We start from the raw sequence: 23791 nt of genomic DNA, 5'->3' as shown, positions 1-23791 counted from the left end.
ACAACGTCAATGCAGGGAGAAAGGACCCTGTGAGGTACAGAAATGGTTCACAGACTCAAAGCTACTTGCCTATTTTACTTTTGAAACTTAAGAATTTTTTTTTCCTTTTTAGAAAAAGGAGGGGTATGAAAGAAAAAGCTGAAGATATGAATAATTTATTGATTTTTAAATCAGGGTATTGGCATGCAATTAGCAACATGAATACATGAATAAAGGAAAAAGACAGAAGGCCCTGGCCAGTGTGGCTCAGTTGATTGGGCGTCGTCCCGAGCACTGAAATGGTTTGATTCCCAGTCGGGGCACATGCCCAGGCTGTGGGCTCAATTCTCGGTGGGGGTCGTGCAGGAGGCAGCTGATTAACGTTTTGCTCCCACATCAATGTTTCTCTCTCTCCCTCTCCCTTGCTCTCTCTCTAAAAAAAAATCAACAAAAATATTTTAAAAAGAAAAAAGACAGGAGGAAGGGCCTGAGGCTGGGAAATGGCAGGGAGCGGGACAGACACAGCACCTCTGGAGCCAGGAGTCCCTCCGAGTAAGCTGAAGCAGTGCAGCAGCATCCCCTCCGAGGCCAGTTCTGAAGTCACATGTGTGTGGCCTGAGCAGCACAGAAAAAAATACTGTTACTGTCACCACCAAAGGCTTTTTCATTTCATAAAAGCATGTGCTTTAGAGGCTTGTTTCCATGGAGAGGTAACCTCGCTATATTTTAAGTGGCACTTAAAGACAAAAGTGTGATTCCATCCAAAAATCCTTCTAGGATGAAGGCGGACTGCATGGGGACTAAAGATGAGAGAGCAGCACTCGCTGTCACGCTGGAGGGTGGAGCAGAGACCTCAGTGGTTCTGCCCCTGAAGAGCTGAGAAGTTGGCAGTGCTACTTGGGCAACAGCAGCTCTCTTCCTGGAGCAGAGAAGGGACACTGTGAACATGCACGCAACTTGTCCTGGATTCTAAGACTGATGAGGACAATGGGTGTGCCAACCTCAGCTTGACAAAAAAGCCGATCCCAGAACCCTGCCCCCAGAGGTGCAGATTCCACAAGTGTGGAGTAGGTCCTGGGAACCTTCATTTATATCACAATCCAGGGGATTCTGAGGCAGGTAGTTCAGGGACCACGCGTTGAGCCTGGGGTCAAGTGGGCATGGGGTGGGTGACATGGTCCTAGGGGACAGGGGGGCAGCAGTGGCAGTAGAGTAGGAAATTCTGAAGACTAAAGACCACTCCCACCCATTCAAGAGACCAAAAAGGTACATGGGAGGGGGGGCTGTCTTCTGTGTGTGCCCCTCTCAGGGTGTAAACATAGGCGGGGTGGAGATGTCAGGGCCCAATGATAACTGTTACCATTCAAGGCACAGTTTGTGCATGCAGCTCCAAAGGTCAACCATAGGCAAAGAAATTAGTGTGTTAATGAAAGGAGAAAATGCTTCGCTGCCTATGAACAATGCCCGTGATGTCGCCTGTCGGATATAGGGAGGGTGTAGAGGGTGAGCTTTAGCCTGGACGCCCATTATATCCTGGAGGACCACACCCAAAGGTCTGCCACTCTTGTCCTGGGGCTGGAATTTGGGTGTACTGACCAGTCCTGGAAGTAATGCGTCGGTGGAAGGGCCTGTGGTACTTGCCACATAGAATTTACCCTATTTTATTCTGAAGAAAAGGACATAAATCTACTCCACTTTAGTTGTGACCTGCACAATCTCCACGTGGGAAGTCACAGCAGCTGCAAAGCAACGTGTCCTTCGCGGACAAGATAGCTTACTTTAGATCACAGTTTCTTCCAAAATTCCCTTGCAAGAGGCCAGGCCAGGGGTCTTGACCAGCTTGCACCTACTCCAGGAAGGCATGGGCTGTCCCAGGGACACAGTGGTGAAGATGACATGGGATTCCCCTGGTTAACTTTGGGAAATGTGAGCTGAAAGACTTCATGCTTTCATTTCTTAGATTTCTATTGAGTAACATTTCTCCTTCTCTAAAAACCCAGACCACAGGCCCACGTGGGAAAAGCTACAAATCCAGGGTCACTACTGTTCGGTGCCTAACATCAGCATTCCTTCCTTCTTTTACAGTGTAAATCACACATTCCTGCAAAGGGGAAAATGGCTACGTCTCTCTGCGCCAGATGACTATTAACATCCAAGGTGCAGTCTGTTGGAGCGTGCAGCTCCTCAGGTCAATCACACTCAAAAGGAATTAATACATTAATCAAAAGGAAAAATGCTTCTTAGAACAAAATGGTGATAAAAAATAATTGTATTTATTTTAAAAGAACTTTTGGTCTTTCCTTAAAAATGGAACTCCTTCCTGATAGAGACTTCGAATGGGTAGTAAAAGTCTGGTCCACTGGTTCTCTCCAGTGTCTCACCTGCTCAGGTTGGTCTCAATCCACTGCAGACCCCTCTGCAGGCCTCTTTTGACTAGGAAACGTGTTCTTCCTACAGCTGGTCCAGGTGCACAGGTGCCAGTGAATCCCTAAGGTCACCTAATTTTGTCAGCAAGTCTGGACACACCGAATTGGGTCCTAAGAAAGTGGATCAGCTTGGTCTCTGTGAGGAACGCTGTCCCAAGAGTCGCTCCCAAACAGAAAGCCCCCACGGCAACGTGCCCCAGCCTGGCCAGCCAGCCCTGCTCACAGCAGAGGAAGACCTGTGGGAAGAAACCATCGTCACCGCCCTGGCCCTTCTATCTGTACCTCCTTCCTCTCGGGCAGCCAGGGAAAGCAGAGGTCTACTGTTTCAACTCTGAGTCAGATAAAAGGCGTGACAACTATGTACTGAGGGTCTACTCTGTCCCCACTGGTAACAGCTATCATAAGAGGTTGTCCCGGAGGCTTAGGGGAAGGGATCAGAGGTGGCAAATACTTGCTCAGCTGCTTCAGGCACAGTGAGAAGGGGAAGCCTACAGTGAGAACAGTGGAGAGCTTGCCAATGCTTTGGTGTGAAGCTGCAAGGACTCTTACCTCTGAAACACCAGTAATCCCACCACTGAGGGCAAATGCTCCAAGGAGGACTGGCGACAGCTGCAGGCCAGCCAGGGGCCTATAGGGGCTCTCACGGTAGTAGCGATGGATGAAGCAAAGGCTCTGTGTGATCCGGATGCCCATGTTAAAGCAGTTGGCCAAGATGAAGCCCACACTGCCACACCAACGGGTCAGGAGATAGGACAACACCAGGAACGAAGATGACAGGGCCAACATTGTGAAATTGTACCTGGGGAGAGGGAAATAAGCAAAGCAGGGCAGTGAGCAACTTGTCCTAAGGCAGAACTCCTGCAAAAAACGTAGCCATGAACATAAAGTCACAGAAAGCACCTCTGAGTTCCCAGAATCCAACTGGTTTTCCTAACATTGCATGCTCTATAGATAAGACAGAAATGTGACTGTCCCTGCCCCCCCTTCCCTGAACAGGAGAGTAAGAAAATGAGCAACTCATGCCCTGGCCAGAGTGGCTCCATTGGGTGGGTGTCGTCTTGTGCACTGACAGGTCACAGGTTTAATTCTCAGTCAGGGCACATACCTAGGTTTCGGGTTCAGTCCCCAGTTGGGGCACGTACGGGAGGCAACCAATGGATGTTTCGCTCTCGCATGGATGCTTCTCTCTCCCTCTTCCTCTCTCTCAAATCAATAAGAGCACGTCCTTGGGTTAGGATTAAAAACAAAAAGGAAAATGAGCGACTCAAGAGAGTTACAGTTTTTAAGGATAATAATTGGTTAGTTTAAGTGGCTCTCTGTGATCAAAACACACAAAAAATCCTATTCAACCCAAGTCTTCAATGTGAGGCATGAGACTATGACACGGGTGACAGCTATATACAAGTGCTCCCTCTACGGCGGGCACTGTGGGGGTGCTGCGGGTGACTCTAAGCTCCCTTGCCCCGTGGAGTCAGGTTCATTTACAGACAAGGGAACCAGGCGCACAGCCTGAGTAATCTGCCTAAGGGGTGAGTCAGCACTCCAACCTGACCCCGGGCCTCTAACCTTTAGCACTGCACACACTTCCTCTCAAATGCAGAAGCCCCATAACCTTGGCCAGTGGACAGCACTCAAAGCAACTGGCCAGCCTCCAAAACGAAATGTAAACAGGGAGCGAGGCCTGGCTCGTCTTCAGTGTTCCCGGCTCTTACACATCCCTCTCTCTGCGCATCTCTAGAGCTCTCTGGAGTCTATGACTGGTGGATTGTACTGCTCCTTCTGCTTCTCTGATTTCAAAGCAACATGTCACTGAGTTATCTTCAGTTCTCAGCAAGGGAAACTGAGTCTCAGCAAAGGTAAAAGAGCTGCCATCATTCTCCAAAAGGCTTGTGATACAGCCATGAACAAAATTCTCCAGCATCTGGTTTCCAACCAGTGCACAGCAAGCATTCTAAGTACATAGTTGTTGAGGGAACCAAGCCCCTTAGGTGCCCCCAATCTGTGTCAGCTAAGTTAGGAAACCTCAGAGGCCACCAGCCAGGTTCTGCACGTGAGGCGTGGTAAGAAAGCCACTATGCCACCCGAATACCCAGGTACTGGTCCTCAGCTGACTAAGCTCAAGGTGCTAGGCAGATATGCTTTGTCAGAATGGGTGGTAAGAATATCTCCCGATATACACACTCTCCCTCTCTCTACTGTACTCCAACAGGGGAGGTGTACTTTCATCCAGAAGTCCAGAGGGAATTTGTCTGTTTCCTGGTTGAGAGAGTCTTTGTTGACGAGCAGTGAAAGTACATGAGCCCACACCTTCACAGGGGAAGTTTCTTCACTACTGATCAATGATCAGAATAATGGCCAACTTCATAACAAGCCACTGAGGTGGGACCCATCATAGACCAGTACTCTGAACTCTTTTCCAAAAAGCAGCAGAAATGTGTGATCTGGTCAGGTCTCCCCCCCCAAAAAAAACTATCTCAGAAAGGTCTACTACACCACCAATCCTTAGAGTTTAAGCCATAGGTTCACAAACTTTCAAAGTCATCCTCACCCAATTCCAAGTAAAATGGTCACAATGAATGAACCCAGCCACTAATTAAGGCAGGGATGAATTCGACAGAGTGGCTTCTTTGGTGTGGCCACTTGGGAGGAGCCGATGATGAGGGGGTACACTGTTTTTCATTAGAATAACAGCTGTTGAACTTCTTAGAACTCACAAACTTTTACAGTCTTAAAGGCATAATCCAGGAATAAATGAAAAATTTAAGATGCAATTAAAATACCACTTTTTAAATCAATGCAAAATTAGTAACAATAACTATTCTATAAGGTTTGGTAATATAAACAGTAAGTTATTTATGAATGCTTATTTTTCCATGGCCCTATGACACTGGGCTTAAAATCAGGCTTATCAAAAGATGGATGGTCAAGGATGTTGACTGTAGCAGCAACCATCTATATTTCCTCACGATTTGATTGTAAGGGATATTTTTTAACATTTTAAGCAGGCATAATGCTGATTCTTCCCCTTAACACTAATGCTAAAATTATTTTAACAAAATTCCCTTCAAAGAGATAGATTGCTAGTCCAGAGTACATTCTACTATGCTTCAGAGCCTCTTTCAGTACATTTTAAATTATATTTAAAAAATTATTTCATATTAGAAGCACCCTTCAAATAAAAATATAGCATTTTCAAAACTGAACTTAAATAGACCTTTCCATCCATGAAAAAAAAGGAGGGATGGGTTCAAAGCAGTTTAATAGCTATAAATTTAACTAACTGAAGTAAACACCATGTCTAGACCACTATTTCAAAACTATGTGTTGTGACCTAAAAGAAGGCTGGAAAATCAACTTAATGGGTCATGACATGGCAGTTTAAAAATGAAACAACAGAATTAAAAACTATTGGTGTGTCTTGCACATAACTGGCCTATTACTGCTTCGTGAAAGCAGAAAGTTTCAGTCGTAGCCACCAAATATATATTGGATCACAGTGCTCAGTGTAGTTTTTACTGTGAAAGCTGGTTTGGGTCAGCAGTTCTTTAGGCCCCAGCTATCATCGGAAATCTCCTGGAGCTGTGTAACGGAAGATTCCTTGGCCCAAGCCCCCACCATTCTAGTTCCATCAGTCTGGGAGGGGCTAGAACTTTCTAGGGGAATCTGATAGTCTGGGCTGGGACTGCCACTCTAGACTCAAGTTCTAAACTATGGTGCAGCAAACAAAGTCACCAGGATTCTTTGTGAGGCAGTCCAAATGGGGAGAGAGGCCGCTCTGAATGAGAGGAAGGGTTCCCCAACTCTTCAACTCCTCTTTCCCATCCCACCCCCTAGCACCGGGCCTCTGAGGGCCTTTGACAGCACTCAAGGCAGCAGAACACCCTGAGGAAACCAGGCCTCAGGGGCAAAGGGATAAGGCGGGCCACTCATCCCATTACCTACAGCCACCCCTTCGACTCTCTCTTCTTCCCCGTCACTCTGAGCCCTCTCCTCAACCTCTTCTGGTAGTGACATCTTAAGATACTGCCTTGCTACTTTTGGTATTTGGACACAAGAGATGAATGATCCTGGGTGTGAGGTTCTTAATCCGCAGTTCATTCAGAATCACTGAGGAGCTTTTGAAAACACACATGTATAGTTAGGAGCCTGCTGAGTCTGTAGGTGTGGAAGGAGAGAGCGTGGTGGAAGTAGGTGGACAGGAATCTGCATTTCTAACAAGCCCCATGGGGGATTTTGATTCACAACCAGTGTTAAGAACCACTGCTTGAGGTTCCAGGGCAGAGGTCCTGGCCTGGTGTCAATGGATGGGAAGAAATTGTGGCAAAACATGTATGTGCATTTGAGCCTTTTTCTGAGGAGAAATGTCACAGATCCGAGGTTCTCAGGGGTAGGACTTTGAATCTTGGAGAAGCTCCTTGGTAACCCATGGGAGTACTGGGCAAGGAGGTGGAGGAGTGGAGCTTGTCTTGTGCCCGTCTCTGCAAACCTGGACTAACATAACCCTTCAGGCCCAGGCTTCTTCCTCCACAAATGGTACGTGTGCAGTGGAGAGCCTGGGGGCAGCACTGTGCTGGTGGGGCTGGGTGCTGCCTGTAAATGCATGTCCAGAATGAAAAGAAAGATGGACAAGTGACTTCACTTTGGCTAAAGGCCATGATTAAAGATGTATCTTTAAGGTTACCTACCTGTCGACCTGCTCTTTGCTCATGGCAGCAAATGTGAAGCACTCGGTTATTCCGTTGATGGCAAGCAGGAGGACATAGACACAGTAGGAGCGCAGCAAGACAGGACCTGTAAGGGAACAGCCCACTGAGACGCCACAGCCCAAACGGGAGGCCCACTTCCACCCTTGGTTTGGCTGGTGGTCAGAGAACACCAGAGGGGGGCCACAAGCCCTGCTGGTATCGTCAATGGGCAAATGCACGCTCACGCCTGTGGTCTTAATCATCTGGAAAGACTCCTAGAATTCCATGGCACTGACTAAAATAAACAGCTGAAAACAAAAGGACAAGTATGAATAAATGCACAGATCTCTTGCTTAATAACTAAAAGCTTATCTGGCCAGCAAACAAATCTCTTGCTTTTTAAACCAGCATGAAGAGGCCTGCTAGCTGGAGCACTCAAGGGCACTGGTGTCCCTGCGTGTTACCAGAACCTCAATTGAAAAGGTCCTGAAGAAAAGGCCTTGGGGGGAACAGGAGCAGCAGAAAGCTTCAGGGATGGAACAGCCACAATCTGCAGGGAGAGTCACAGCCCACAGTGTTATTTTTTCTATAACAAAGTAATGCAGCTCTATAGCTAACTAACAATGTGTGAAAGAATCCTCTAACAAAAGATTAGAAGCCTTAAAAATGGGATTGATCCCAGTTTAAGAGGGTCATTATCAAGAGACAGCCAAGCAATTGGTAATAAAATAAACATATAGCCAACCTATGACCCAGGAATAGCACTCCTAAGTATACCTCACACAGAAGTAAAATCACATGTTCACAAAAACACTTGACCATAAATGTCCATAGCAGTTTTACATATAATAGCCCAAACTGGCATCAACAGGAGAAAAAATAAACTGTGAGCCATCCACACAGAGAAATACTCAGCAATCAAAGAGAAAAACTACTGAACCATGTAAAAACATGGATGAATCTCAAAAACTTTATATTGAGGGAAAGAAGGCAAACACAAAAATAAATAAGTAAAAATTAAAAGGAAGCCAAACACAAAAGTGTCCATGTTTTAATATTTCATTTATATGAAATTCTTTCTAAAAGCAATACTAACCTATGGCGACAGAAATGAGAACAGTGGTTACCTTTGAGGTGAAGAGGAAGAGGTAGCTGGAAAGTCCTAAGAGAACTTTCTGGAGTAACAGAAATGTTCTACATATTAATCTGAAAGGTGGTTACACGGGTTTATATTTTGTCAAAATCCATCAAACTGTGGCCAATAAACATATGAAAAAATGCTCGTCACTAATCATCAGGGAAATGCAAATTAAAACCACAATGAGGTATCACCTCACACTCTCACACCTGTCAGAATGGCTGCCATCAATAAATCAACAAACACCAAGTGCTGGTGAGGGTGGGGAGGAAAGGGAACCCTAGCGCACTGTTGGGGGAATGCAGACTGGGGCAGCCACTGTGGAAGACAGTATGGAATTTCCTTAAAAAATTAAAAATAGAACAAACTGTCTTTTGACCCAACGTACCACTTCTGGGTATATATCCTAAGAAACCCAAAATACCAATCAGAAAGAATATATGCACCCCTATGTTCATATCAGCGTTATTTACAATAGCCAAGATCTGGAAACAGCCCAAGTGCCCATCAGCAGGTGAGTGGATAAAAAAGCTGTGGGACATTTACACATGGAATACTACGCAGCTGTAAAAAAAGAAGAATCTCGTACTCTCTGTGACAGAGTAGAGATTATTACTCTAAGTGAAATAAGCCAGTCAGAGAAAGACAAATACCATATGATCTCAGTAATATGTGGAATCTAATGAACAAAATAGAACCAGAGGCATGGATACATGGAACAGACCGACAACCGTCAGAGAGGGCGGGGACTGGCTACAGGAAGGTGAAGGGAGTAGCTAAACAACATACATGCACAGCCCGTGGGCACAGACAATAGTGGGGAGGTCAAGGGAGGGGGAGGAGGCCGGGTGGAGGTGGGCAACGGGGCAGAAATGGAGGACGTCTGCAATGTGTCAACAATAGAAAATTTAAATAAGAAATGTGGAAAAAACCCATCAAACTGTAATTTCAAGAGCACAGAATTTTACTTTATGTAAATTAGACCTCAATAAAGACAAAACTTAACCACTAAAAGGAAAGGGGGAGGGCGGGGAGACTGAAGTTCCAGAGTCTCAATGTGGAATTCATTCACGGTTTACCAAAGCTGCTTGGTATGGAGATCCCTGTGCCATGAGGATCCTAAACGGTTTTCTGGCAGTCAGGAGTTACAAAAGGCATACTAACAGGGCAGCCCTGATGCCCAACAAAAACTACCTGGCACGGCCCTCTCTTGGGTCCACATTTTATCGTGTCACGTGCATTTCACCCCCCAAGCTGCGGCAGAAAGTAGCCTGGCCCCCACGGCAGCTCCGGGACACTCCCGGAGAGGAGGCAGGAACCGGGCCTGCCCTGGGAGGGCTCGAGGCCACGCTCAGTGTGCTTTCAGCTTCTCTCCATTCTCTTCTCTCTGGCAGAGAGAAATGGGGCTCTTCTCACAACACCTACCTCCCGCCTGGTAACTGAAAGCTAATGGCACGTGTGGGTCCGTCTGGAGGTGGATAATGAAATGCTTTGCGTCATGGAGAATACGACCTCTTGTGTGAAACAGTGACTCAAGTAAAAGGGCTTTGAATCAATTTGGGGGAAAGAGGCTGAAACTGGGAAATTCCTGGATCGAACTTTAAACTATGGATTGAATTGAGGAGTGTCATAGGTTGAATTATATTCAGCCCCCCAAACACATTGAAGCCCTAATGCCCCAGTGTCTTAGACTGTGCTATCATTTGGAAATAGGGTCTTAGGGAGATACTCAAGTAAAGATGAGGTCATTGGGGGGCCCCTAATCCGTTAGGACTGGTGTGCTTATAACAAGGGGAAGTTTGGACACAGACAGGGACACTCACAGAGCAAAGTTGATGTGAAGACACACAGAGAAGCTGCAATGTGAAAGGAGTGATGCATCTATAAGTCAAGGAGTGTTGAAAACACTAGAAGCTCGGAGAGGCACAGAAGGACGCCTCCTCTAGCCCTGTACCCGCCAGAGGGCCTGGCCCTGCTGAAACCTTGGCTTTGGGCTTCTGGCCTCCTACACTGTAAGGCAATACACTTCTGTTGTTTCAACCATCCAGTTTGTGGTACATTGTTATTTCAACCTGAGGCAATTAACACAAAGGGACAGAGAAGGAAAAAAACAGAATTTAAAAAGAAAGGGCTCAGGTAAATCAGGACAGAGAAAACTTCCTGTCACTTTTAAGAATAACTTTTACTTGACCATTTAGAAGGAACTGGGGAAAGGGGTATGGAAGTCGTCACACACTTGAAGGAAAAATTAAGGATAACAAGAAAAGTTGAAAGTAATTTTTTCCAGTCCTCTGTGTTTAAAGTCATTTTTAACCTGTTTGCTTTCTACACCAAGAGCTTGTGTTTGTTTAATGGCTGGAACGGGAATCTGGAGATCAAGAAACCAATAAAGACGTATCTCTAAAAAATAATAAATAAATAAATAGAAAGGGTAAGAGCCCTGGCAAGGTGGCTCAGTTGGTTACAGCATCACCCCATACACTAAAAGGTTGTGGGTTTGATTCCTGGTCAGAGCACATACCTAGGTTGCAGGTTCGATCCCCAGTCAGGTGCTTACAAGAGGCAACTGATCAATGTTTCTCTCTCACATCAATGTTTCTCTCCCCCCGCCACCTTCCTCTCTCTCAAATCAATAAAAACATATCCTCGGGTGAGGATTAAAAATAATAAACGAAAGGCAAGAGAGAAGCACCTAAGAGAGAAACGTGAGAAACCTCAGGAAAGTTCAGCAAATGTGTGCTTTTCTTAAGGATGGAAGCACTAGGTATGAGAACGATTTCTGAGAATAGCCTCTAGGGCACTTAGAAATCCCCTAATTATATATAGTGCTGACCCCAAATATTGCAAAGCAAAACCACAGTGCCTCACACGAAAGCCTGTCAATGCAGTGTCCACGTCCCACATCTGGAAATAGAAGCACAGAGGATGGAGGGTCTAAGAGGCCAACTCAGGTCACAGGTACTCACAGGTGAGGACAGAGGTCAATACACAACTGGGGCAACTGAGGACAGCAGCGTTTCATGTCCCACTTTCAAAACTAAGGTGGTTGGCTGGGCCACGGAGAGTTACTGTTCTTTTCTGATTAATTCAGGAAGACTTTCTGGAAAAAGTTGTTTTGCTCATTTAAATGAGCAAAAATGACTGGGGGTGGAGGAGTGGCGGTGCTAATATTTTCTGGCACAGAAAAGGCATTCAGATATGCAACACTGGTCCAAAGAGTCAGCAGCAGGGCTGGGAGATGAGGGGGAGTGGAGAGGAGGGAAGGAAAGCCAGCAGGTACCCTTGGGAGACACAATGACCCTACCAGAAGCCTCAGTGGGCTTTGCAGAGAGCTGAAGCTTGGTCAGAATGAGAGGCAGCTACAATGAGGAGACAATGCTAGAAGACCTTGCTGGGACAGTGATGCTGATACAGCCCTGGGCCAGGCAAGAGATTATGAGGGTCCTAAAGATCCTTGGTGGCACCCAAACCACATGTTTTTATCACAAACTAAGAAACCAGAACATTTTCAAGACTCACTTCTCTAGGAAGATGATACTGAGAGAATATCTTTTTAAGTATAAAGTTCTTAATGACCGACATAAACCATTAGAGACAGAATTTATTACCTTAAAAATCAACTAACACTGACTTTTTCTTTTAATATGTCTTTATTGATTTCAGAGAGAGGAAGGGAAAGGGAGAGAGAGAGAGAAACATCAATGATAAGAGTCATTGATCGGCTGCCTCCTGCATGCCCCTGACTGGGGATTGAGCCCGCAACTCAGGCATGTGCCCTGACCGGGAATCAAACCCCGATCTCCTGGATCACAGGTTGATGCTCAACCGCTGAGCCACGTCAGCCAGGCAACATTTACTCTTTTAATTGATAAATGTATTATCAAAGCTCAAAACTGGCACTAGCATCTCACTTGAGTAAAAGGAATACACAATCACAATCATTTATGTATCTTCTATAACACCAGGTGAACATTATCTTGATGGGACAGCACTCTCCTCGTGGCAATGTCTGGGGATTGCACTACATTAAAGGCTGCTCCTTGGTGATTACCTTTCTACAGGGGCAGGGCTGCTGTGAAATAGCGGAGTCCCAGTCTCTGCACACAGACTTACTAATGGCTTCCTACTGAGGCCTCCCTGCAGCTGCCTGATAGAAATGTACTTCTCACAGCACGAGCCCCAGGGAGCTGTAAACCCTGGCACTGGTTTCACAGTGGGTGTTTCTCCAAGTGTAATGACCTTTGTTCTTTTCCTAATACCAAAAGTCTGGGCTCACTGCAGTAGAGACAAGTATGCCAGTGAACTTATAAAACGGCAATTGACAAAGTCCTTTAAGTTGAGATGGGACAGCAAAAAGAAGTCTTCAGGGTTCTTGTCTAGTGACCTGAGGAATTAAAAGCACTTTTGCTAAACCCAAGATGAAACACTGCAAATGGACAGCCAGCCTGTGGCCCAGAGCATTCTGAAATTGTGACGTCCCCAAGGCTAGCAGGTGCTGTAAGACGCTCAGTGGCCTGGGTACCAGGTGTTTCAGAGTTCGACACAGTCAATACTTTTCTCCTTCAAAAACCTGGTCACTGGATTATATATGCAATTTTATTTGCTGACATCAGTTTTATTCTCTGCAAATGGCTCTGGGTTATCCTTCAAAGACTTTTATGCATCAGGCCGTAAGATTTATGTGGTGTTTACTATCTTCAGATGTGTTCAGTACCAAGTGGAGGCTCATTAGAGCCTACTCTCTGCCTTCCCCCCTCACCCCAGAAGGAGCACAGGAAAGAGCTCAGCAAAACACAGTTTAGACCTAAGAGGAAAGCCAAGGATTCTTTTTTTATTTTTATTTAATCCTTACCTGAGAATATGTTTATTTATTGATTTGGGAGAGAGAGAGAAGCATCGATTGGTTGCCTCTTGTACATGCCCCGAACAGGGACTAAACCTGCAACCTAGACATGTGCTCTGACCAGGAACTGAACTGCCTTTTTGGGGTATGGGACAACACTCCAACTGACTGAGCCACCCAGCCAGAGCAAGCCAAGGATTCTTAACAACTTCTTCAAGTGAGGTTAGGGAACTGATCAACCTGGTGCCAAAGTCGCCAACTGTACCCTGAGCTGGTCCGATCTCATTTGAGGGGAACAGCTCCTTCCACAGCCCCAGCCACGGACAACGCTTCCTACATGACACAGATTTCAACTGTAGGTGCACAAGTTCTTGAATTTCATACAACTCTCCTATTTCTGTTCAGAAATTAGAACAAATCTGGCAACTCTTGTGCATACCTGATCCTGAGCTAAGCATGGTCCCTCCATATATATCCAAAGCCAGCTGAGAGTAGGCAAACCCAAAAACAGTGATGGTCAGGCCGGTCAGCAGGGCCAGCTTGAGCAGGGACTCCAAAACCGCAGCGGCCACAGCGACATCCTCCTGGTGCCGGGGAGAGGGAAGGAAGTTGGATGAATCACGAGCTAAAGAAAAACTTCACCATCTGGCCTTTCCCTTTGCTGTTTAACTGCTCACTCTTTCAACTGGTGAGAGGCATCGCTGCTTTTCTGTGGCCTGAGTTTGTTTCTGTTATTGAGTAAACGAAGGGAAACACTGTGGTCTCCTTCAGGAGCGCAGGGGGTTAGTGTTTCACTAGTGTTTCACTCACTTAGGATAGATTATTTCAAACGTTGCTTAGGGACAGTTCCCCTCTGATACTTATTCTTAAATGGGATACAGCAACTTCTTACATGGCTAGCTAGCTTTGCCAGTGCGCTTCTCCTGACAAACATCTCCAAATCCTAAGGTTCCTGTCAGTGTACTTAGGAAAACATTCCTAAATCAAATGGAGAACCACATTAGCTCACTGTGAGATATTATGCTTAAACTATGCTTTGAAAAATGTCTTCTAAGACACAGAAGAGACCAGCTTAGTGTGCTTTTAATTCTAAAATAAGCCAGACATTTTCAATGGTTTTAGAAAAAGGGATGTTTATACAACTTAATACTCCTAGATTAAAATCTCTTCTGTATTTACCAACCGGAGTATGTAGATTCCCATGGTCAGAATGAGGCTCTGGGCACTTCACAGTCCTTAAGAAGCTTAAACGACTGGTGTGGTGAGAGAAACTGAATGACCGGGTCCTTCCCTCCCCAGGTTCTAGGTCAGCTTTGCCCCAGTCTCTGCATCCCTTGGCTCACCTTTGGGTGTTACACCTAAGACTAGACCAAGGGAGGGGGTGTGGGCTGCACTGGGGACACCCATTGAGAGTTCTGAGAGGGTTGGGTCAAAAATAAGGTCACAAAGAGGAACAAAGGCTGAAAAGGAAGGGCCGGCCAGTGAGAAAGGCAGAAGGCTGTGAAAGAGGAAGTGAGCGCAGGGTCCTGCCACTGTGGATTCAGAGTGTGTAGAAAAATAAAATCTAGAAGAAAGTTTCAGATCAGACAGGAGGGAAACAGACTGCTCCACATTTTTGTCTATTTATCTTGCAATTAGGAAGAGAATTCATTTGAGATGGTGACACAAGAACCAAGATACCTGCTTCTGGAGTGTGGCATCCTTTTCTCTCTCCAGCACCTTGGCAAAGAATACATAAAAACTCTCCTCGATTGGCTGGAAAATTAACCTGGCCACAAGGGAGCCAAGATTATTCACTATATCATACACACCTACAAAACAAAAGGAAGAAACAGCAATCCTAGTGGGTTTCCTCTTTGAATTTTCTCAGCACCATTAACTTTTTTTCTAATTCAATTTTTTAAATGAAACATTTGAGATAACTATAGAGTCACATGTAATTATAAGAAATAAGAGATCCAGGTACTCTTTATCCAGTTTCTCTGAAGAGTAACATCTTGCAAAACTCTACTGCAATGTCACAACTAGGATGCTGACAATGACAATCAAGATACAGGACACTTCCTTCACCAGCACTTTTTTATAAAAGTCACAAGTGTCAGGTTGATTTTTTCTATTTTTATTTCCACTACCCTAAGGTTATATTCAAAAATAAATATGAAAAAAATATTGAGATAGCCACATAAATATGGAGTGAATCTTTGTTATGGTGAGTTTCCTTTTCTCTTCTCTTAGCATCCCCCCACCCCCAATGTGAGCGTCAGAGCTCTGCAGAAAGCAGGGTAAGGAGGGATCTCATCAGAGAACCTGCCACCCAAGCCACAGGGGAAGGGACAGTCAGTACACTGTGTATATTTATAAAGGCCTACAATTTTCAATCTTCAGGATTCATGTTTTTATAACCTTCGCTTTTTATAATCCTTAGGTTCATTTTCATTAAGCATATCAAAATGCAGAGAAAAATATTAGAAAGCATCTACTAACAGTATTCCCCTTTAATTAAAACACTACAGAATTTCACCTTACCCTGATCGCCAAAATTTAACACATTCAAAAATGTCATCACGTATCGCTCCCCTGCAAACGGAAAAGCAAAATAATTAGCATTTCAAATGCACATTGTTTTCCTGTTTCCTTTTCTCTTATCATCTGTCAACTTTTCCCTCTGGCAAGTATTCTCAAAGGAGAAAAATTAGATAATCAATTAAAAAAACATTCCTTGTCCTAATGTTGATTCCAAATAACCTCAAAATAGCAGCAATTTAGAAAGTGCTGGGGGATTTATTGACAGCAAATCTCCAAACCAGTTAGAAACAAAACAAAACAAAATCAATAAAACCAGTCTGGTAAGTTTTTTTTTAAGTATGGGGAGATTACTAAAATTTTAATAATGAAAATAATTGTCCCAAGTTTTAAGGGAAATCAGATAATTTGAGTGTGAATTCTGTAAAATGAAACATCCATGGTTATGTGCACAGACTCATTAAAACTTTCCTCTCTGGGTGAAGAAAACTCCATGGATGCTGGCAAGGCTCTGGAGCCCAAGTTCATGATTCAAATTTAAGTCTAATGCCTTTAAGGTGGAGACACCAGCCCAGAGCCCTACTCCCCCATCCCCAATTTTCATGAATCTTCCTATTATCCATGAATGGAAGGCATTGGCGATTATGGTGATAGAGCACTGGAGAGTGCCCACAGCCCTACAGAGCAAATTCTTACCTCCTAGCAACTTTGTAAAAAAAACAAAACAGAGAGAGACTAGAAGCAGTGATTTCTCTCAAGTTTCTCTGGCCCTTGTCTCCCTACAATCTCAGTCACTGCACCTGCAGCCGGGACCTCCAGGGGTCCTCCCAGGACCAATGGCTGGACTCACTCCCATTGGCATCTGTGCTTCTCCAACCCGTCTTCACCGCTAACAGCTTCTGCAAATCCAGCTTCTTGGTCAACCCCTGCTTTCACACCTTTATTTTATTTTATTTTATTTTTAAAATATATCTTTATTGATTTCAGAGAGAGGAAGGAAGAGGGAGAGAGAGAGATAGAAATATCAATGATGCCAGTCACTGATTGGCTGACTCCTGCACACCCCCTACTGGGGATCAAGCCTGAAACCAGGGCATGTGTCCCGACCAGAAATCGAACCAGGATCTCCTGGATCATAGGTCGATGCTCAACTGCTGAGCCACACCAGCCGGGCCTGCTTTCACACCTTTAAATGGCTCCTTAATATTTGCAAAAAGTCCAGGCTCCTTAATTCTGCATTTGAAGCTTTTTATAAACTAACCCCTCAGCCTTCTTTTTGGCCTCCTTTCACCAACGTTATCCCCACCTCCCACCATCCCATGGTCTTCCTCAGCTATACCCTACCATCTTTTAGCCCCTCCAGCTGTTCTGAGTCAGGCTGGCTCTTGGCATTCTCATCACCTAGAATGGCATTTCTGCAGGGGAGTCGTGTTCTGGCACAGTAGGCCTCTCCTTCCTATACTCTGTAAGCTCCCTGAGGGCAGGAACCATGTCTCAGTCATCTCTGTCCCTGGTTCCCTAGCAGAGCTCCAGGAAATGAGCAGGCACTCCAGAGATGTCTGGCAGATGAGCTCACGTTTCTGAGCACAGTCCTCACAGCTCCGTGTCAGTTAACCACACAAATGTGCATCTCTGATGAGAGAATGAGCTCCTTAAGACCGAGGCTGTTACTCACTCGTGTGTGTGCTCAGCACCTGGCACGCAGTGTTCAGGAAGTGTGGGGGCAGAAGGTAACAGCATAATCATTTTTGCTATTACAATGAATGATTTCATCTATTTTAGAGCTATAGTTTTGAGATAAAAAGAATCTGGGGGTCCTTGTCAAGCTACTTCCTCATTTCACAGCCATGGTGACAGAGGCCCTTATAAGTTCCTTATGGCCCTCTGCCACTCAGGCCAGGGTGGCCCAACCGTGGAGTGAGCAAGCAATTGGTGCCGCTTTCAGGCCTAGCTAGGAGGCTTGAGTGTGCGGCTAACTTACATCTGCTGCTACAAACACATGTCTAGCCATTGCAATACAGACAACCAATTTAGGGACATTGGTTGGTCTGGATCCATTCCTCAGCTCATTTAAATTGCTCTTAAAACTTTGGGAGGGGAAAAAGTGCATATAAACAACCGCTCTTTCCAAAACTTTAACAATAAGGTGAACTATCGCAATATACAATCACATGACACATACATTTCTTTATCAGCAAATACTTGCTGAATACCGACTACGTGCGAGGCCCAGGAGGGTGCTGGGGAGACAAGTGAACAGCACCCTCCCTGCTCTCAAGAAACTTATAGTTAAGGCACCTCCACTCAGCTCTCTGGAAGCCTCTGACCCTTACTTCCCCCAGAAGTCCTGTGAACAATTTCACTTTTATAACGGCAATGTCACAGGCTCAGGCTAGAGACATGCCCTCTCAGAGCTCAGAGAACCCTAGACACCTCCTGGCCCTACCCCTTACTCATTAGATGGGACAAGTGAGGCTTACGGGGAGTTACTTCCATTTGGAAGTATAATTAGTAAAAAATAAAGATGGGGGGGCAGGAAATAATAAGATAATAATAATGATGGTTGTAGAGTGCTAGAATTATTGGAAACTTTTTATTTTCCCAAATTTTTGTAACGGAGTTATATTATTTTTAGAATTAAAAGATAATTTTTGAAAAGGCTTAAAAATATGTTCAGTAATAGATATACAGGTGTATAGACATATGACACTTATATACAGAGAGAAACTACTACTTTCAGCAGCTTACAGCTGCCTCAAATCTCATTCTTTGAACTAAAGCTGGGTATAAATAAACCAAGGCGCATAAACAGAACTAGATGTGCTTTTAGCTCCTTGGTGGCCCTCTGCATCGAGAGCTCTGTCACTCTTACACTGGAAAGTCTTAGAAAGTTGGAAGGCTGACCAAACTGTTGTACAGGTGAATCTTATTGTTTAAAAAAATAAAATGATGAAAACCTGGTTCTTTAAAAAGTTCAAACAAAAGAAGAAAGTGTATGAAAAGCTAGAATGGAATAGACACTACAGATAGTTTTCTCTACTTTCCAATTTTTCTATAATTGATACAATACTTTTATAATAATTTACTTAAATGATATAACAGGGGGTTTTGGAGTAGGACTTGGATTAAAGTTAAGCTGTTTCTCATGACTTTAAAACCCTGATGAAGTTACAAAACCTCACTGACCCTCAGTTTCTTCATCCATAATAAATAGAGACAACTCAAGTAAGGTATCAAACTAAATAAATGCTAGTTTCCCTCTCCTCACATAAAAAGCCTCCTCCCACCCCTCCATCCCTACCCCCTGTTTCTGAGGTTCCTCTGCCCAGGGGCTGCAGACACCAATGGTCTGGGTCCAAGGGACCAGGAGCTCTGTGGAATTCCCTTGCTTATACTATGGTTTCCCAACTGCTCAGGGTGACCTTTTACTTACCTTCTGTCAAAATCTGTTTCAAGAAAGACTGTTTGAAAAAACTCCAAGTCAATTTAGCCTCTTTCCAATTTACAAAAGCCTAAAAGAGAAAATAAACAAAAAATCCCAGGCATTGCAAGTCTAAGAATACAATAATGCTACATGAGAGGCAAACCTGTTTTGGTCCCTAAATCCCAACTTGGATAGTCCCCACTGCTTTTTCATTTAATGCTAAGCACACAGGGTCATTCAACAAATACTGGCAAAGAATTTACATTCCTAAACACAAAGACAAGATCTCTAAGTAGAACAGTGTCCCCCCTCAATAAGGGGCCTGACCAGATTCATTCACTGAGATCCCTGATTAATTGTGCTGTCCCCTTGCTGCTACCCAGGCGGTAAGCTGACCACATCTCACAATATAGCTCACAGTCAGTTCTTTCCTTAAAAAATGTCTAGCCCAGCCAGTGTGACTCAGTGGTTGAGCGTTGACCTATGAACCAGGAGGTCACTGTTCTATTCCCAGTAGGGAGCATGCAGGAGGCAGCCAATCAATAACTCTCTCATCATTGATGTTTCTATCTCTCTCTCCCTCTCTCTTCCTCTCTCTGAAATAAATTAAAAAAACAAAACAAGACACATATATATATATATTTTTATATATATATATAAAATGTCTGAAGCATGCCAAGCTGCAGAACAAATTCTGCTCCATATACTCCACATCTTAATGCTGTATTTAGCCATCCAGGATCCCTTTACATAAAGTATATGAGCTTTGCTTTTATATTTCAAAAAAAAGTCAGACTTCTCATGTCAGTTAAATCACTCAGAATTGGTATGACAGAGGAAAGGAGAAAACAAAAATGAAACTTCTGACAGGGCTCTTCCAAAACTCCCAGGGGTCCTTAGGAAGGGCAGAGGTCAACTTGTAAAAGACAGGCAGCCTCAAAGCCAGAGAGCTGACCACAAAGAGAAGGATTGGGCAGTAGCTGGGTGTGACTTCTCTTTTTCTACTTCCCCTAGTTCCCTCTGAGGTCCCCTACTCTATCATGAAGGCATTCTGGATCTCAAAATGTTCAGTTTAGGTGTTAGGTTCTTAATCTCAGGGACCTGCATTTTGAAAAGCTTGTGTTAATTCAAAGGGATGACTTTTGAAAAATGGGATTTTAGGGGGTTCTTTGTGAGGAAAGGGATGAATCACAAAGGCCAAGCCCACTCCACCTCTCCAAAAAGTCAGCTTTAGCTATAGAAGTTAACCCAAGGGCAAACTTGGAATCAGTCCCGGTCACATGGGCCCCTCCTCTTGGCCCAAAGCCCATTTGTATAGAGCAGGGGTGGGGAATGTCCAGCCCGCGGGCCATATATGGCTTGAAAAATCATTTGGTCAGGCCCTGCCAAGGCAACTGCAGGTGGGAGTTGAAATTCAATAAATCCAGGAGCGTTTTTCATAGCTAATTTTTAAGTTGATAATTTTGTATGGCCTGCACATGATGTTATACCCAAATGGCCCTTGGCAGAAAGAACGTTCTCTACCCCTAGCATAGAGCAATACTGTCTAGTAGAAATATAATGCAGGCCACATACATAATTTAAAATTTTCTAGCAGCCATAGTGAACAGTAAAAAGAAACAGGTTAAATTTATATGTAATAAATTAGTTTTAATATATTTAACCCAAAATATTATCATTTCAACATGTAAAAAAATATTAGAGGCATATCACATTATTTTTTATACGAAGTCTTTGAAATCCAGTGTGTATTTTGCTCTTACAGCTCCTCGCAATCCAAATGCTCCATAGTCACATGTGGCTGGTGGCTACCATTTAAAATAGGGCAAGTATGGAGTACCCCTTGAAACAATTTCCAGTCGTCCTCAAATCTCCTTACCCCTTGGTCTCAGAGCCTTTCTTCCAGACACTGAAAAGGCAGGCCTGAATCCTCCCAAACTATACTTCTTTCAGGGTATCACTGGACCTGGAGCAGATGCCAGAGGTTGCTCTAGTTTGGGAGTAAATCTTCCCCAGTGAGAAGGAAACTGGGTCTCTCCTTTCCCCAGGACAAAGAGCACCAGACTACCTACCACCACCAGGGGGCACTGTGGACCACATCATGTTTAGGGTGCTGATCCTGCCCATATCCTGGAGCCATGGGCACAGCACCCTCTCTCTTACATTCCCCACAGCCATGTGATCCTCTGTGGGGTTCTGCACAGCACTACCTGTGCTCTTTAAAGGAAACATACAGTTACAGCTAGCCCCGGAGGCTCTTCTGAAGCCCATCTGCTGGTAGGTTGGGAATGGGTTTGGGAAGATGATTGAGCTCTTTAAAAAAAATGCTCTTTTTATTATTTTTACTTTTTAAATGTTTTTACTGACTTTTAGAGGGAGAGGACTGGAGAGGGATAGAGAGAAACATCAATGAGAGAGAAACATCATTGACTGGCTGCCTCTTGCACGCCCCCTTCTGGGGATCGAGCCAGCAACTGGGGCCTGTGGCCTGACCAGGAATTGAACCATGATCTCTTGGTTCCTGGGTTGACACTCAACCACTGAGCCACACCAGCTGGGCTAAAAAATGTTCTTTAGAAGAATGAAATCATAACAGTGTCCCTGACATGAGACATCATACTTGAGCATTCCTTTCTCCTAATGCCTTCATTTTAAATAAACCCATGCCTTGGCTGGGTTGCTCAGTTGGTTGGAGGGTCGTCCTATACACCAGAAAGGTTGTGGGTTCAATCCTCAGTCGGGGCACATGCAAGAGGCAACTGATCGATGTTTCTCTCACATCGATGTCTCTCTCTCTCTCTCCTCCTTCCTCTCTTTCTAAAAAAAAATCAATGAAAATGTGTCCTTGGGTGAGAATTTAAAAAATAAAAATAAAAAATAAATGGACCCAGTGTTTGGAAGGAATGCCACATGGCTTGCTATGTCCAAAATGCTCATTAAGGACAAAGAGGCAGGAAGTCTTATCAGAGATTAGGTTTCTCCTCAGGGGCATTTGCTAAGTGGTAGAAAAGTGCATTCTTTGGGCTTTTACCATTCTGTTCAGAATGGATTTGTCACATGGGACGGTCAAAAAGAGGCCTATTTCACAAGGGCTGGGTTGGTACTGCTGAGCTGGTCTACAGGCTGTGAATTTCTCTGGAATCCCCTGCCCAACAAGCCATTCCACTGCCTTGTTGCACTGATGGAGATACTGAAGCAAGGATGACAAAGGTGATGAGCAGTTACTCCAGGGAAGGTCTGGCACCAGAACTCTGGGGCTCACTGTGCTTTAATCTGAGTCACTTATCCATTTCCCAAACTCTTTTGGCTCAGCATGGTCCAACCAGCCATATCCTTACCTCACTGAGTCGCCAAGGAGCCTGTGGCCACTGTCCTGCCCAATGTCCTCCATTGTCTCCAAACCCCGCACAACACTCCCTCCTCTCCCTCTTGCTCCAGGGCTATGGACTCTGCCCTGGCTCTGTCCATGCTCCCATTTCCACCCTCCCACTGTTCTCATTACGTCTCACCTGTACGACTGCCGACTGCCCCCACCTCCTTGTGAGCTTTTTCACTTCCAACCTTTTCTCCAGCCCATCTTTTTCATGGTGGGGTTTGGGCTTTGAAGTCACACTCAGAGACTGGGGCACAAACTGCAGCTCCCAATTTATTAGTGCAAAGGCAATGGGCAAGATACTTAACTTTGCTAAACCTCACTTTTCTCATCTGCAAAATGAGATAAGAAGTCCTACCTGTTGGAGCAGACTGAATAAGAGAAAACGAGATACTCAATAAACCTGTGACAGAGGGTAAGCTCCTCAACACAGGCAATTAATCCTGAAACTGTTCAAAACCTCTCATTAGGCTCCACGGCATGGAGGCCACCACTACCTGGTCCTAGCCCAGCAGGCCATAACCTCCTTCCACCTTTTGCTTCCTCTCCCACCCCAACTGTTCAGCCGACCTAAGTACCCCAGTTAATCCCAATTCTAACACAGTGATGGGCATATAATAGGCCCTGAGCAAATGTTCTTCCTTCCAGAAGCCACAAATGCTCATTTCCACCACACTACACACATTCACCTCTGCCAACCCATGTATCAAGGCCCAGCTCAAAAGCAGCTTCCTCCATGAAGGCTTCCTTGATGCTCCCAGATGGAATTCATCAGTTCTTTCTGTGATTCTATTTTGTTAACACCAGATGAACACATACACACATATACACACACTGTCTTGCAGTGTAGTTAGCTGAGTACACATCTTAACTCCCCACCACAATGCAAGTTCTGAAGGCAGGAACCCCATTCAGGGCACCTGGTACAGTGCTTAACCCAGAATACTGCTTCATACATGCTTGCTGTGTTAAATTCCTCAGCTTTACGTAAATATTAGCAGATCCCTCACATTAAATCACTCAGAAGTGTCGAGAATATAAAGGGCAGTCATTATTTGAGGATCATTAATTTAAAGATTAAATAATTACCTTTAAAGAAGATGGAATTCTATAAGAATAGGAAAGAAATCTCCCATCTTGGTCAAATTGAGTTTGCCCAGTTTTGTATGAGGGAGCCCCAGGTGTAGAAAGCTGCTCCAGAGAATTGTTAGGCATAATGCCAGTGGTAAAATTATCCACCGAATTCAAAACTCATCTCATTTCTTTTCTTGAATAATAAATTGTTCTACCTGGATCTTCACAATCTTTAAGAAGATAAAAAACTACTTGAAGTAATAAGCCAATTTCTTTTATAAGACCACACAGCACAGAGGTTAACACACAGACTAAGGTTAGTCCAC

General features: G+C 44.6%; 1 protein-coding gene across 4 annotated transcripts in view; it reads right to left on the bottom strand.

Annotated features, from left to right (window-relative positions):
* Positions 1-139: 139 nt before the first annotated feature.
* Positions 140-23791, bottom strand: part of RFT1 (RFT1 glycolipid translocator homolog) — a 37158-nt gene continuing 13506 nt past the window's right edge. Inside the window, exons 7-14 of one of the 4 annotated variants that reach the window (XR_014000425.1) lie at positions 19028-19106; positions 15598-15648; positions 14752-14882; positions 13511-13655; positions 7091-7196; positions 2955-3204; positions 2361-2641; positions 140-594 (exon numbers count right to left, since the gene is read on the bottom strand). Coding sequence is in view for 3 of the 4 variants with exons in the window: in XM_081160307.1 (XP_081016433.1) it covers positions 2474-2641; positions 2955-3204; positions 7091-7196; positions 13511-13655; positions 14752-14882; positions 15598-15648; positions 19028-19106 (930 nt within the window). In the remaining variant the exon portion in view is untranslated. Of the gene's footprint in view, positions 595-2230; positions 2642-2954; positions 3205-7090; positions 7197-13510; positions 13656-14751; positions 14883-15597; positions 15649-19027; positions 19107-23791 lie in introns of those variants that run through there. The other 3 variants (XM_081160309.1, XM_081160307.1, XM_081160308.1) reach the window with 3 other exon arrangements.

The sequence above is a fragment of the Miniopterus schreibersii genome, assembly GCF_964146895.1.
Source record: "Miniopterus schreibersii genome assembly, chromosome: 15".
NCBI classification, from domain to species: Eukaryota; Metazoa; Chordata; class Mammalia; order Chiroptera; family Miniopteridae; genus Miniopterus; species Miniopterus schreibersii.
This window is presented reverse-complemented; position numbering and strand designations above follow the sequence as displayed.